Source organism: Hyla sarda, chromosome 10 (genome assembly GCF_029499605.1).
Source record: "Hyla sarda isolate aHylSar1 chromosome 10, aHylSar1.hap1, whole genome shotgun sequence".
In the NCBI taxonomy this organism is placed as follows: Eukaryota; Metazoa; Chordata; class Amphibia; order Anura; family Hylidae; genus Hyla; species Hyla sarda.
Window position 1 is genome coordinate 1,610,232 of NC_079198.1, and position 14,891 is coordinate 1,625,122.

The 14,891-nt window shown below is 50.4% G+C and overlaps 1 protein-coding gene across 1 annotated transcript in view; it reads left to right on the forward strand.

Annotated features, from left to right (window-relative positions):
- The first annotated feature begins 2,275 nt into the window (after window positions 1–2,275).
- UBR4 (ubiquitin protein ligase E3 component n-recognin 4) overlaps window positions 2,276–14,891 on the forward strand; it is a 114,071-nt gene continuing 101,455 nt past the window's right edge. The window contains exons 1-6 of the mRNA XM_056544678.1: window positions 2,276–2,449; window positions 10,626–10,723; window positions 11,930–12,033; window positions 12,303–12,432; window positions 14,311–14,450; window positions 14,724–14,823. Coding sequence (XP_056400653.1) covers window positions 2,325–2,449; window positions 10,626–10,723; window positions 11,930–12,033; window positions 12,303–12,432; window positions 14,311–14,450; window positions 14,724–14,823 — 697 coding nt within the window. The 5' untranslated portion in view covers window positions 2,276–2,324. The remainder of the gene's footprint in view (window positions 2,450–10,625; window positions 10,724–11,929; window positions 12,034–12,302; window positions 12,433–14,310; window positions 14,451–14,723; window positions 14,824–14,891) is intronic.

Here is a 14,891-nt window from a genome sequence, read left to right on the forward strand (position 1 = left end):
AGACTGTAATCTCTTGTGATCAGGACCCTCACTCCTCATAGACTGTAATCTCTTGTGATCAGTGTCCTCACTCCTCATAGACTGTAATCTCTTGTGATCAGGACCCTCACTCCTCATAGACTGTAATCTCTTGTGATCAGGATCCTCACTCCTCATAGACTGTAATCTCTTGTGATCAGGATCCTCACTCCTCATAGACTGTAATCTCTTGTGATCAGGATCCTCACTTCTCATAGACTGTAATCTCTTGTGATCAGTGTCCTCACTCCTCATAGACTGTAATCTCTTGTGATCAGGGTCCTCACTCCTCATAGACTGTAATCTCTTGTGATCAGGACCCTCACTCCTCATAGACTGTAATCTCTTGTGATCAGTGTCCTCACTCCTCATAGACTGTAATCTCTTGTGATCAGGACCCTCACTCCTCATAGACTGTAATCTCTTGTGATCAGGATCCTCACTCCTCATAGACTGTAATCTCTTGTGATCAGGATCCTCACTCCTCATAGACTGTAATCTCTTGTGATCAGGATCCTCACTCCTCATAGACTGTAATCTCTTGTGATCAGGATCCTCACTCCTCATAGACTGTAATCTCTTGTGATCAGGACCCTCACTCCTCATAGACTGTAATCTCTTGTGATCAGGGTCCTCACTCCTCATAGACTGTAATCTCTTGTGATCAGGGTCCTCACTCCTCATAGACTGTAATCTCTTGTGATCAGTGTCCTCACTCCTCATAGACTGTAATCTCTTGTGATCAGTGTCCTCACTTCTCATAGACTGTAATCTCTCGTGATCAGGGTCCTCACTCCTCATAGACTGTAATCTCTTGTGATCAGTGTCCTCACTCCTCATAGACTGTAATCTCTTGTGATCAGGGTCCTCACTCCTCATAGACTGTAATCTCTTGTGATCAGGACCCTCACTCCTCATAGACTGTAATCTCTTGTGATCAGTGTCCTCACTCCTCATAGACTGTAATCTCTTGTGATCAGGACCCTCACTCCTCATAGACTGTAATCTCTTGTGATCAGGATCCTCACTCCTCATAGACTGTAATCTCTTGTGATCAGGACCCTCACTCCTCATAGACTGTAATCTCTTGTGATCAGGGTCCTCACTCCTCATAGACTGTAATCTCTTGTGATCAGGGTCCTCACTCCTCATAGACTGTAATCTCTTGTGATCAGTGTCCTCACTCCTCATAAACTGTAATCTCTTGTGATCAGTGTCCTCACTTCTCATAGACTGTAATCTCTCGTGATCAGGGTCCTCACTCCTCATAGACTGTAATCTCTTGTGATCAGTGTCCTCACTCCTCATAGACTGTAATCTCTTGTGATCAGTGTCCTCACTCCTCATAGACTGTAATCTCTCGTGATCAGGGTCCTCACTCCTCATAGACTGTAATCTCTTGTGATCAGGACCCTCACTCCTCATAGACTGTAATCTCTTGTGATCAGGACCTTCACTCCTCATAGACTGTAATCTCTTGTGATCAGTGTCCTCACTTCTCATAGACTGTAATCTCTCGTGATCAGGACCCTCACTCCTCATAGACTGTAATCTCTCGTGATCAGGGTCCTCACTCCTCATAGACTGTAATCTCTTGTGATCAGTGTCCTCACTTCTCATAGACTGTAATCTCTCGTGATCAGGGTCCTCACTCCTCATAGACTGTAATCTCTTGTGATCAGGACCCTCACTCCTCATAGACTGTAATCTCTTGTGATCAGTGTCCTCACTTCTCATAGACTGTAATCTCTCGTGATCAGGACCCTCACTCCTCATAGACTGTAATCTCTCGTGATCAGGGTCCTCACTCCTCATAGACTGTAATCTCTTGTGATCAGTGTCCTCACTCCTCATAGACTGTAATCTCTTGTGATCAGGATCCTCACTTCTCATAGACTGTAATCTCTTGTGATCAGGGTCCTCACTCCTCATAGACTGTAATCTCTTGTGATCAGTGTCCTCACTCCTCATAGACTGTAATCTCTTGTGATCAGTGTCCTCACTTCTCATAGACTGTAATCTCTCGTGATCAGGGTCCTCACTCCTCATAGACTAATCTCTTGTGATCAGGACCCTCAATCCTCATAGAAACATCACGTGACACATCCCTCCTTTCACCACGTGAACTGTCAGGAATGGCCCGATAGGACAGATAGCATCACATGACCTTCGATCTGTCACAGCTCTGCTCTCACACCAACCTGCCACACAGAAGATGGCAGTCAGAACCGGATGTCACATGTTTACTCTCACGGGTAAAGTCTCACGTCACTTCCGGTAGAAGCTCAGTCACTGTCTGAAGGAAGATGTCGTCGAGCGGTGGCAGCTCGGGCCCCGGCTGGGATGTGGCGGTCCGGCCGCTCCTCTCCGCCTCATACTCGGCCTTTGACATGAAGGAGCTGCCGCAGCTGCTGTCCTCGGTGATAGAGAGGTGAGGAGCCGGGGGAGAGGGCCGGGGGGCCCGGGGCCCAGACAAGCTGTGTCACCGCGGCCATGACAGGTGCGGAGCGGCCCTGACAACCGGGAGCTGGGGGCTCCAGACAGCGTGACGTCATCCCTGACCCCTCCCACCCTGCACCCCATCCTTACCGGGGGTCCCAGGCAGAGGTGTCACCATGACAACCGACATCCTGGACCCTCAACAGCTCCTGACAACCGGGGGCCCGACACAGTCATCCCTGACACCCCCCACCCTGCAGTGGTGACACCCCCAATACTGACTCCCCCAAAAAGGCATATCTGACCCCCTGAACATCTCCTTACAACATGGTGCTCTCCGTATTACCGGGGTCTGTGATCACCCAGCACCCTGAGCCCCCATCACCCCTGACCCAGCACCCTGAGCCCCCATCACTCCTGACCCAGCACCCTGAGCCCCCATCACCCCTGACCCAGCACCCTGAGCCCCCATCACTCCTGACCCAGCACCCTGAGCCCCCATCACTCCTGACCCAGCACCCTGAGCCCCCATCACTCCTGACCCAGCACCCTGAGCCCCCATCACCCCTGACCCAGCACCCTGAGCCCCCATCACTCCTGACCCAGCACCCTGTGCCCCCATCACCCCTGACCCAGCACCCTGAGCCCCCATCACCCCTGACCCAGCACCCTGAGCCCCCATCACCCCTGACCCAGCACCCTGAGCCCCCATCACTCCTGACCCAGCACCCTGAGCCCCCATCACTCCTGACCCAGCACCCTGAGCCCCCATCACTCCTGACCCAGCACCCTGAGCCCCCATCACTCCTGACCCAGCACCCTGAGCCCCCATCACTCCTGACCCAGCACCCTGAGCCCCCATCACTCCTGACCCAGCACCCTGAGCCCCCAGCACCCCTGACCCAGCACCCTGAGCCCCCATCACCCCTGACCCAGCACCCTGAGCCCCTATCACCCCCCTGACCCAGCACCCTGAGCCCCTATCACCCCCCTGACCCAGCACCCTGAGCCCCTATCACCCCCCTGACCCAGCACCCTGAGACCTCATCACTCCTGACCCAGCACCCTGAGCCCCCATCACCCCTGACCCAGCACCCTGAGCCCCCATCACTCCTGACCCAGCACCCTGAGCCCCCATCACTCCTGACCCAGCACCCTGAGACCTCATCACTCCTGACCCAGCACCCTGAGCCCTCATCACTCCTGACCCAGCACCCTGAGCCCCCATCACCCCCTGACCCAGCACCCTGAGCCCTCATCACTCCTGACCCAGCACCCTGAGCCCTCATCACTCCTGACCCAGCACCCTGAGCCCTCATCACTCCTGACCCAGCACCCTGAGCCCTCATCACACCTGACCCAGCACCCTGAGCCCCCATCACTCCTGACCCAGCACCCTGAGCCCCCATCACTCCTGACCCAGCACCCTGAGCCCCCATCACTCCTGACCCAGCACCCTGAGCCCCCATCACTCCTGACCCAGCACCCTGAGCCCCCATCACTCCTGACCCAGCACCCTGAGCCCCCATCACTCCTGACCCAGCACCCTGAGCCCCCATCACTCCTGACCCAGCACCCTGAGCCCCCATCACTCCTGACCCAGCACCCTGAGCCCCCATCACTCCTGACCCAGCACCCTGAGCCCCCATCACTCCTGACCCAGCACCCTGAGCCCCCATCACTCCTGACCCAGCACCCTGAGCCCCCATCACTCCTGACCCAGCACCCTGAGCCCCCATCACTCCTGACCCAGCACCCTGAGCCCCCATCACTCCTGACCCAGCACCCTGAGCCCCCATCACTCCTGACCCAGCACCCTGAGCCCCCATCACTCCTGACCCAGCACCCTGAGCCCCCATCACTCCTGACCCAGCACCCTGAGCCCCCATCACTCCTGACCCAGCACCCTGAGCCCCCATCACTCCTGACCCAGCACCCTGAGCCCCTATCACCCCCCTGACCCAGCACCCTGAGCCCCTATCACCCCCCTGACCCAGCACCCTGAGCCCCTATCACCCCCCTGACCCAGCACCCTGAGCCCCTATCACCCCCCTGACCCAGCACCCTGAGCCCCTATCACCCCCCTGACCCAGCACCCTGAGCCCCTATCACCCCCCTGACCCAGCACCCTGAGCCCCTATCACCCCCCTGACCCAGCACCCTTAGCCCCCCATCACCCTTGAGCCAGTACCCTGAGCCCCCATCACCCTTGAGCCAGTACCCTGAGCCCCCATCACCCCTGAGCCCCCATCACCCCTGAGCCCCCATCACCCCTGAGCCCCCATCACCCCTGTACCCAGCACCCTGAGCCCTGTACCCAGCACCCTGAGCCCTGTACCCAGCATGAAGCAGTCACTGTCCCTGGTCATACATGATGCTGCAGTGTAAAGTATTTGTTTCTCAGTGAACATAGAGATTGTGATTCACCTGTCATGTGACCTCGGCCGTAGAACGGATCCTGGGAGATGGGACGTGATCCTGATTCAGACTGTAGATATACGACCTGTTTGTTATGGTGATCACCGGGCTCCTCACCGGAACATCCCGACCCTGAGAGGTGTGGGTCACAGTACTGGGATGAGGTCTGACTCCCATCATCCTCCATCACTATGTCTGACTCCCATCATCCTCCATCACTATGTCTGACTCCCATCATCCTCCATCACTATGTCTGACTCCCATCATCCTCCATCACTATGTCTGACTCCCATCATCCTCCATCACTATGTCTGACTCCCATCATCCTCCATCACTATGTCTGACTCCCATCATCCTCCATCACTATGTCTGACTCCCATCATCCTCCATCACTATGTCTGACTCCCATCATCCTCCATCACTATGTCTGACTCCCATCATCCTCCATCACTATGTCTGACTCCCATCATCCTCCTCCATCACTATGTCTGACTCCCATCATCCTCCTCCATCACTATGTCTGACTCCCATCCTCCTCCTCCTCCATCACTATGTCTGACTCCCATCATCCTCCTCCATCACTATGTCTGACTCCCATCATCCTCCTCCATCTCTATGTCTGACTCCCATCATCCTCCTCCATCACTATGTCTGACTCCCATCATCCTCCTCCATCACTATGTCTGACTCCCATCATCCTCCTCCATCACTATGTCTGACTCCCATCCTCCTCCTCCTCCATCACTATGTCTGACTCCCATCCTCCTCCTCCTCCATCACTATGTCTGACTCCCATCCTCCTCCTCCTCCATCACTATGTCTGACTCCCATCCTCCTCCTCCTCCATCACTATGTCTGACTCCCATCCTCCTCCTCCTCCATCACTATGTCTGACTCCCATCCTCCTCCTCCTCCATCACTATGTCTGACTCCCATCCTCCTCCTCCTCCATCACTATGTCTGACTCCCATCCTCCTCCTCCTCCATCACTATGTCTGACTCCCATCCTCCTCCTCCTCCATCACTATGTCTGACTCCCATCCTCCTCCTCCTCCATCACGATGTCTGACTCCCATCCTCCTCCTCCTCCATCACGATGTCTGACTCCCATCCTCCTCCTCCTCCATCACTATGTCTGACTCCCATCCTCCTCCTCCTCCATCACTATGTCTGACTCCCATCCTCCTCCTCCTCCATCACTGTCTGACTCCCATCCTCCTCCTCCTCCATCACTATGTCTGACTCCCATCCTCCTCCTCCTCCATCACTATGTCTGACTCCCATCCTCCTCCTCCTCCATCACTATGTCTGACTCCCATCCTCCTCCTCCATCACTATGTCTGACTCCCATCCTCCTCCTCCTCCATCACTATGTCTGACTCCCATCATCCTCCTCCATCACTATGTCTGACTCCCATCATCCTCCTCCATCACTATGTCTGACTCCCATCATCCTCCTCCATCACTATGTCTGACTCCCATCATCCTCCTCCATCACTATGTCTGACTCCCATCATCCTCCTCCATCACTATGTCTGACTCCCATCATCCTCCTCCATCACTATGTCTGACTCCCATCATCCTCCTCCATCACTATGTCTGACTCCCATCATCCTCCTCCATCACTATGTCTGACTCCCATCATCCTCCTCCATCACTATGTCTGACTCCCATCATCCTCCTCCATCACTATGTCTGACTCCCATCATCCTCCTCCATCACTATGTCTGACTCCCATCCTCCTCCTCCTCCATCACTATGTCTGACTCCCATCCTCCTCCTCCTCCATCACTATGTCTGACTCCCATCCTCCTCCTCCTCCATCACTATGTCTGACTCCCATCCTCCTCCTCCTCCATCACTATGTCTGACTCCCATCCTCCTCCTCCTCCTCCATCACTATGTCTGACTCCCATCCTCCTCCTCCTCCTCCATCACTATGTCTGACTCCCATCCTCCTCCTCCTCCTCCATCACTATGTCTGACTCCCATCCTCCTCCTCCTCCTCCATCACTATGTCTGACTCCCATCCTCCTCCTCCTCCTCCATCACTATGTCTGACTCCCATCCTCCTCCTCCTCCTCCATCACTATGTCTGACTCCCATCCTCCTCCTCCTCCTCCATCACTATGTCTGACTCCCATCCTCCTCCTCCTCCTCCATCACTATGTCTGACTCCCATCCTCCTCCTCCTCCTCCATCACTATGTCTGACTCCCATCCTCCTCCTCCTCCTCCATCACTATGTCTGACTCCCATCCTCCTCCTCCTCCTCCATCACTATGTCTGACTCCCATCCTCCTCCTCCTCCTCCATCACTATGTCTGACTCCCATCCTCCTCCTCCTCCTCCATCACTATGTCTGACTCCCATCCTCCTCCTCCTCCTCCATCACTATGTCTGACTCCCATCCTCCTCCTCCTCCTCCATCACTATGTCTGACTCCCATCCTCCTCCTCCTCCTCCATCACTATGTCTGACTCCCATCCTCCTCCTCCTCCTCCATCACTATGTCTGACTCCCATCCTCCTCCTCCTCCTCCATCACTATGTCTGACTCCCATCCTCCTCCTCCTCCTCCATCACTATGTCTGACTCCCATCCTCCTCCTCCTCCTCCATCACTATGTCTGACTCCCATCCTCCTCCTCCTCCTCCATCACTATGTCTGACTCCCATCCTCCTCCTCCTCCATCACTATGTCTGACTCCCATCCTCCTCCTCCTCCATCACTATGTCTGACTCCCATCCTCCTCCTCCTCCATCACTATGTCTGACTCCCATCCTCCTCCTCCTCCATCACTATGTCTGACTCCCACCATCCTCCTCCATCACTATGTCTGACTCCCACCATCCTCCTCCATCACTATGTCTGACTCCCATCATCCTCCTCCATTACTATGTCTGACTCCCATCATCCTCCCCCATCACTATGTCTGACTCCCATCCTCCTCCTCCTCCTCCATCACTATGTCTGACTCCCATCATCCTCCTCCATCACTATGTCTGACTCCCATCATCCTCCTCCATCACTATGTCTGACTCCCACCATTCTCCTCCATCACTATGTCTGACTCCCATCATCCTCCTCCATCACTATGTCTGACTCCCATTTCCTCCTCCATCACTATGTCTGACTCCCATCATCCTCCTCCATCACTATGTCTGACTCCCATCATCCTCCTCCATCACTATGTCTGACTCCCATCATCCTCCGCACTCCCTCACACCTCCGCCCGTCCAGACTCGTGCGTCGTCGCTTATTATAATGTTTCAGTAAACAAATTCTCTGGCGCAGATCCACGGGGTGACGTCTCCGGGATATTATTACACGTCCGGGCTCCAGACTGATACATTGTAACAAATGGTCAGAAAGATTATGTCTGCTCCTTCACAGAGAATTGTGTAGACTGGATACAATTGTAGCAGACCCTCAGCTGTAGGTGCGTACAAGACTTTTCAGCAGCCGGCGGAGCTCTTGGCATTGGGGAGGAATTTGAGATTTAGATTCTGTTCACATTACAGAAATTCTGCTCAAATTCTGTTCTGAAAAGCTTACTGCAGAATTTTTGCAGAATTTGAGTGGAATTTCGTCGGAACTTGTTTGTGCTTAAAACACAGAATTCTGCCAAAGTTCAAAGTCCCATTTAGGAGGTCGGTGGGATCCCGCCTGGAATTCCACAAAATTTAAAGACCTGTTTAATGTTTTTGTGCAATCCGGAAAGCAGAATATCCTCGGTGGTATTTCCGTTCAGTTCGATGTGCAGTAAATGTTGCAGAATTTTCTGGTGAAATTCTGCATGCAAATTCCACGGTGTGAACATAGCCGTATGGCTCGGTCTTATGGGAAGATTCTGTTGCCGTGAGTGGTCGCTATGGGCAACAAGGAGAATCTTCCTAAGAGAATATCGTTCCTAAAGGTTTAAAAAGTTGTTAGACTGGAGACCGGCTCCTCATTCTTGTCCTGGTCCTGTTTGTTTTTTGGGGGGGGACATCTGTGGTTCAGGTCAGGGGGGCCCCTACTTTTTCTCAATGTAAATGTTTTGGTGATTGTAGAACAGGGACTGGTGGTTGTGGTCCTGCCAAGACCGAGGGTTGCGCCAGACTTGGCAGATTAACCCTGTAGATGCCGCAGTCAGTAGTGATCACAGTGTCTATAGGATTGACAGGGGAAGGCAGCTCCCCCTATCGCCCATTGGCAGTACTGCACTCTGATCGTGGGGTCTTGATGGCATTCGGAGGCCAAATCTCAGCCTTCGGGGTCTGCGAGGTATGGAAGTCTGTGAGGCCCATATGACAGGTATAGTATACAGCGGTACATGTACTATTCTTGCCGTCATGTGGCTGTAGCTTCCAGTCCCCTAAGGCAGTATTTTCCAAACAGCGTGTCTCAAGCTGTTGCAAAACTTCAACTCCCAGCATGCCGTTGGCTGTCCGGGCCTGCTGGGAGTTGTAGTTTTGCAACAGCTGGAGACACGCTGTTTGGAAAATTCTGCCCTAAGGTAAAAAAAAATGTAAATATTTAAAAATGATATATAATTAAATAATGAAACATAAAAATAAAGCCCTATATTATCACAAAATAATGAAAAATTAAAATCAAAATAGGTATCGCCGCGTTCGTAATAATTTATACTGTAAAACTATAACGGTATTTATTCCGAACAGTGAACAATGTAATAAAAAATAAAATCCATGCCAAAATTACTTATTGTGGTCACCACAAATAAAGAGGAATAAAACCAATCAAATGGTAGTGTGTACCGCAAAAAAGGTACTGATAAAAAGCACAACGTGTCCCGCAAAAATTAAGCCCTTACACAGTCAGCCGAAAAATCAAAGAATGTGGCAGCACAACATTTTTATTTTTTAAACCTAAATTGTATTTATTTTTTTTGTAGCTCTAGTTCTTATTATAATTTTATATATATATATATTTTTTGTAGCTCTAGTTAGGCCTTATCTTGATGTCACTTAAAGGGGTACTCCGGAGCTAAACATCTTATCACCTATCAAAAGGATAGGGGATAAGATGTTAGATCGTTGGGGTCCCGCCGCTGGGGACCCCCGCGATCTCTCCTGCAGCAACCCCGTTTTTCAGCTACACAGAGCAAGGATCGCTCTGTGACTGATGATGGGTGGGGGACAGAGTATAGTGATGTCAGGGCTCCGCCCCTCATGACGTCACACCCCGCCCCCACAATGCAAGTCTATGGGAGTCATGTCCCCTGCCGCCCGCACCCAGCACTCTTAATGAACGTTGGGTGCTGCACAGAGATAGCGGGGTTCCCAGCGGAGGGACCTAAGCGATCATACAGCTTATCCCCTATCCTTTGAATAGGGGATAAGATGTCTAGGGGAGGAGTACCCCTTTAATGGGAGCTATAGTGCTGAATGCTCAGAAAAGTGACACGTTTCCTCCACTCCCATTGAAGTAAATTGGGGGGGGGGGGGGGGGCTGGTTGGGCAGTGATCCTGCATTTTAGAAGCAGAAATCTGCACTATTTTTTCCTGTGTGAACAGTCCCTTACAGTGGTTCTATAGATTCATCAATGTGTAAGTTTAATGCGTTTGCAGCGCATTTCTCTCCATGCGGATAGCTCTTGTCTGCACTGAAACATTGATACAACTCATCAGCTGTGAAATCAGGACAGGTTCAGGAGGAGTTCTCTGCCCCTCACTCAGGCGTCTATTTCTCTGATTAATTGTTTCTCATTTCATCTGTGATTTACTCTGATTTAATTTCTTTTCAGTGAATCTGAGATTCTTCACCATGACAAACAGTATGAACCGTTCTACTCGTCATTTGTGGCCCTGTCCACTCATTACATCACAACAGTGTGCAACCAGAGTAAGTGTCCCTGCTGTCCACTCATTACATCACAACAGTGTGCAACCAGAGTAAGTGTCCCTGCTGTCCACTCATTACATCACAACAGTGTGCAACCAGAGTAAGTGTCCCTGCTGTCCACTCATTACATCACAGTGTGCAACCAGAGTAAGTGTCCCTGCTATCCACTCATTACATCACAACAGTGTGCAACCAGAGTAAGTGTCCCTGCTGTCCACTCATTACATCACAACAGTGTGCAACCAGAGTAAGTGTCCCTGCTGTCCACTCATTACATCACAACAGTGTGCAACCAGAGTAAGTGTCCCTGCTATCCACTCATTACATCAGTGTGCAACCAGAGTAAGTGTCCCTGCTGTCCACTCATTACATCACAACAGTGTGCAACCAGAGTAAGTGTCCCTGCTGTCCACTCATTACATCACAACAGTGTGCAACCAGAGTAAGTGCCCCTGCTGTCCACTCATTACATCACAACAGTGTGCAACCAGAGTAAGTGTCCCTGCTGTCCACTCATTACATCACAACAGTGTGCAACCAAAGTAAGTGTCCCTGCTATCCACTCATTACATCACAACAGTGTGCAACCAGAGTAAGTGTCCCTGCTGTCCACTCATTACATCACAACAGTGTGCAACCAGAGTAAGTGTCCCTGCTGTCCACTCATTACATCACAACAGTGTGCAACCAGAGTAAGTGTCCCTGCTGTCCACTCATTACATCACAACAGTGTGCAACCAGAGTAAGTGTCCCTGCTGTCCACTCATTACATCACAACAGTGTGCAACCAGAGTAAGTGTCCCTGCTATCCACTCATTACATCACAACAGTGTGCAACCAGAGTAAGTGTCCCTGCTATCCACTCATTACATCACAACAGTGTGCAACCAGAGTAAGTGTCCCTGCTGTCCACTCATTACATCACAACAGTGTGCAACCAGAGTAAGTGTCCCTGCTATCCACTCATTACATCACAACCGTGTGCAACCAGAGTAAGTGTCCCATCTCTCCTCATTACATCACAACCGTGTGCAGCCAGAGTAAGTGTCCCTGCTGCAGACCTTGCAGTGGCTTCATCATTCAGGAGCTAATGCAAGAATATAACCAGTTAGAACAGGTGCAGAACTAAAAGCACCAGCATGCCTCTGTTAATTGATCTGTACATTATATGAGGTTCTACACTGTCATCTTTTCTCTTTACCCCAGTTCCCAGGAACCAGTTACAGTCCGTAGCGGCTGCCTGTAAAGTCTTGCTTGAGTTCTCTTTGCTGCGGCTGGAGAGCCCCGATGAGGCCTGTGCTGTGTCTCAGGTGGGTCCACGTTTACCCTTCACTTTTTATATGGAGGCAGTGTGGGGGAGGGGGGTCTCCTCTGTTTATCTGTATATAAATCAGATGCCTATTGATTTCCGCACTAAGGTCAATTACATTTGAAAATGGTTGATGGATGAGGTCCGCGGACATCTGATCTTCTTTACTCTGGTTCAGTTATTTACATACAGACTGGACACAATATCATCTGTAATGTTGTAGAATATTCTAGACACAATATTAGTGCAATTCTTACATATAACCTGCAGAAGCATCTGATCCTCCTGATCAAGGGCCTGTGTACGGGCAGCAGCCGCCTGGATCGCACAGAGATCATCACTTTTACTGCAATGATGAAATCCTCCAAACTGCCGCAGACGATACAGACGCTCTCTGACGGTGAGTGGGAACGTTTACTGACTTTACAGTTCTACACATTGTTGGCATTTTTTTTTTTTAGGCTCGAGCAGATTTTCGTTTATTCCTCCTTACCTTTTTAGAGCCATAACTTTTTTTTTAATATATTTTTTAATGTGCACATCCCTTGTTTTTTCTGACACCAATTGTACTTTGTAATGACTTACTTCATTTTTCCATAACACATACTCTGAAATCAAACAAAAATATGGCGGGTGTATTTGGTATTGATTGGATTGACGGATTAGAACAGTCATAGGTTTTCCAAGTGGCTATAGAATTATTGTACAGACACAGTTAAATGGCCACTATCTCAAACATTTAAGTTTTTTGTTCAATTCAATAGATCGCTATAAAATAAGTACATTTCTAAATACATTCAATGATTTTTTTCATTAATTTAACTTAGAAATTGCTTGTATAAAAGTGGCCACTAGGGGTCCTCACAAGAGACCCACGCTGACCCACACTCCTGGCCCGTCGGAATACAGCAGGTGAGGGCGGGCTTTAGAAGGCTCTGTACGCGCTCCCGGCCTGTCTCTCAGCACAAGGAGAAACAGGGAGGCATGTATTCCCGTGCCGGGCGCCGTGCTGCAGCTGCTCGTCCATCACAGGTAGTGTCTGGGGCTATAGCTCTATCCCAGTCAGGGTACACGATTGGCTGTGATTTGTAGTCCCATTATGCAATATGTAAGAGGAGCAGAGTATTATATATATTTATTATGCTCTGCTCCTCTTTCATATTGCATAAGATATTGTGTGTAGGGGACTACAAATCCCAGCCAGCCGTGCAATATGTAAGAGGACCAGAGGCTGAGGAGATCCAGAGAGGGAAGGGTTACAGAGCAGTGATTGGCTGACTGCCAGGCTTGCTCCTCATTGACATACAGTGAGGGAGGAAGTTCAGTCATGTATAGTGAGGGCAGAAGAGGGACAGCCCCCTACCTGAGAGAAGATGAGAATCCAGACTGCAACTGATGTTAGCTGTTTTTATTGGAAATATAGGGGCTAAACACATAAAATTTAGATGTACATGATCAGGGTGAGGTACTGAGTAACACATACGTTTTTTATTATTTGGGGGAGATAACAGGTACGCTTTAAAGGAGAGCTCTAGGATGTAACAACTTATCCCCTATCCGAAGGATAGGGGATAAGGGACCGTTGGGACCCTCCGCGATCTCCCGCACTGCGCCCCGACACTCTGCTTGAATGGGGCATGTTAACCACCGCACAAAGCTGCAGCCGCCATGAACCGCCATGCAGCTCTATGGCAGAACTAGAGATCGCCGAGAGCAGTGCTCCGGCTCTCCCTTAGAGCTACATGAAGGGGGCGTGTTGGCTGCAGCTTCATGCGATGGTCAACATGCGCCATTCAAGCAGAGTGCCGGGGTGCAGTGCAGGAGATTGCAGGGGGTCCCAGCGGTCGGATAAGTTGCTACATCCCAGAGTTCTCCTTTTTAAGATAATCTCTCATCGGTATCAATTGCAATAACCTGTTGGTAGAGGTGAGTAGTGCGGGTGACACTGATGACAATAACTACCTGTCCCCGATTCGTAGTCCCGTTACCTTATTTATTTGGGCAGCAGGCTTGGTGCGCAGGCAGAGCTTCAGTAGTGCAGTGACATCACCTCTGCTACTTCTTTGCTGGGTCGCTCGCAAGCAGGTGCAAGGAAGCAGCAGCGGTGACGTCAGTGTGCTTGTGAAGCTCCGCCCATGCACCAAGCCTGCTGCGTGAGCGAGAAAGATAACGGGTACACAGAACTATGGATCGGCGGATCAGATGGTCCTTACATAGTGAGATAAGGGTTTTACTATATTGGGGATGTCTTCTCACCTCTTCTCTCTTCTGTCCATAGTCGAAGATCAGAAAGAAACAGCTGTTCTTCTGAGTCCTGAGTTGCGCCAGAAAGAGGTGAAAATGAACTTTCTTAACCAATTGACGTCTGTTTTTAACCCCAGAGGCTCCTCGTCGTCCTCGACCTCCTCACACACACAGGTCAGTAATCTTCCGGCAGCTTTAGTCCTTAGTATTGTAAAGTGACATTCACTCTCTCTGGGTCTCTCCTTTTTATGTCCTAAACATCCAGCTAGTGTTTTTAAAAAGAACAAAATAAAATGTAAACCGATTTAAATTTGAGATTGTTTTTACATTAATTTTTTATATAAGTCACCTAGATTCTCCAGAATCACAATTAGTAAATCAGTTGAGTTTTTGCTTTCCTTAGTTTCCATATATCTTCTAGTGATCAAATACATTTTTTCGAATTAGGTGGAATCAGAGGTGGATGACACAACATCAGAGCAGGCGTCTGCAGCGAAAACAAAGAGCATATTTATAGCCCAGAACGTGGCCAGTCTCCAAGAACTGGGTAAGATGCATCCTATGCAGATGGACTCATTGCCTCTCATAATATGACAACGTTCTAGATCAGTGGTC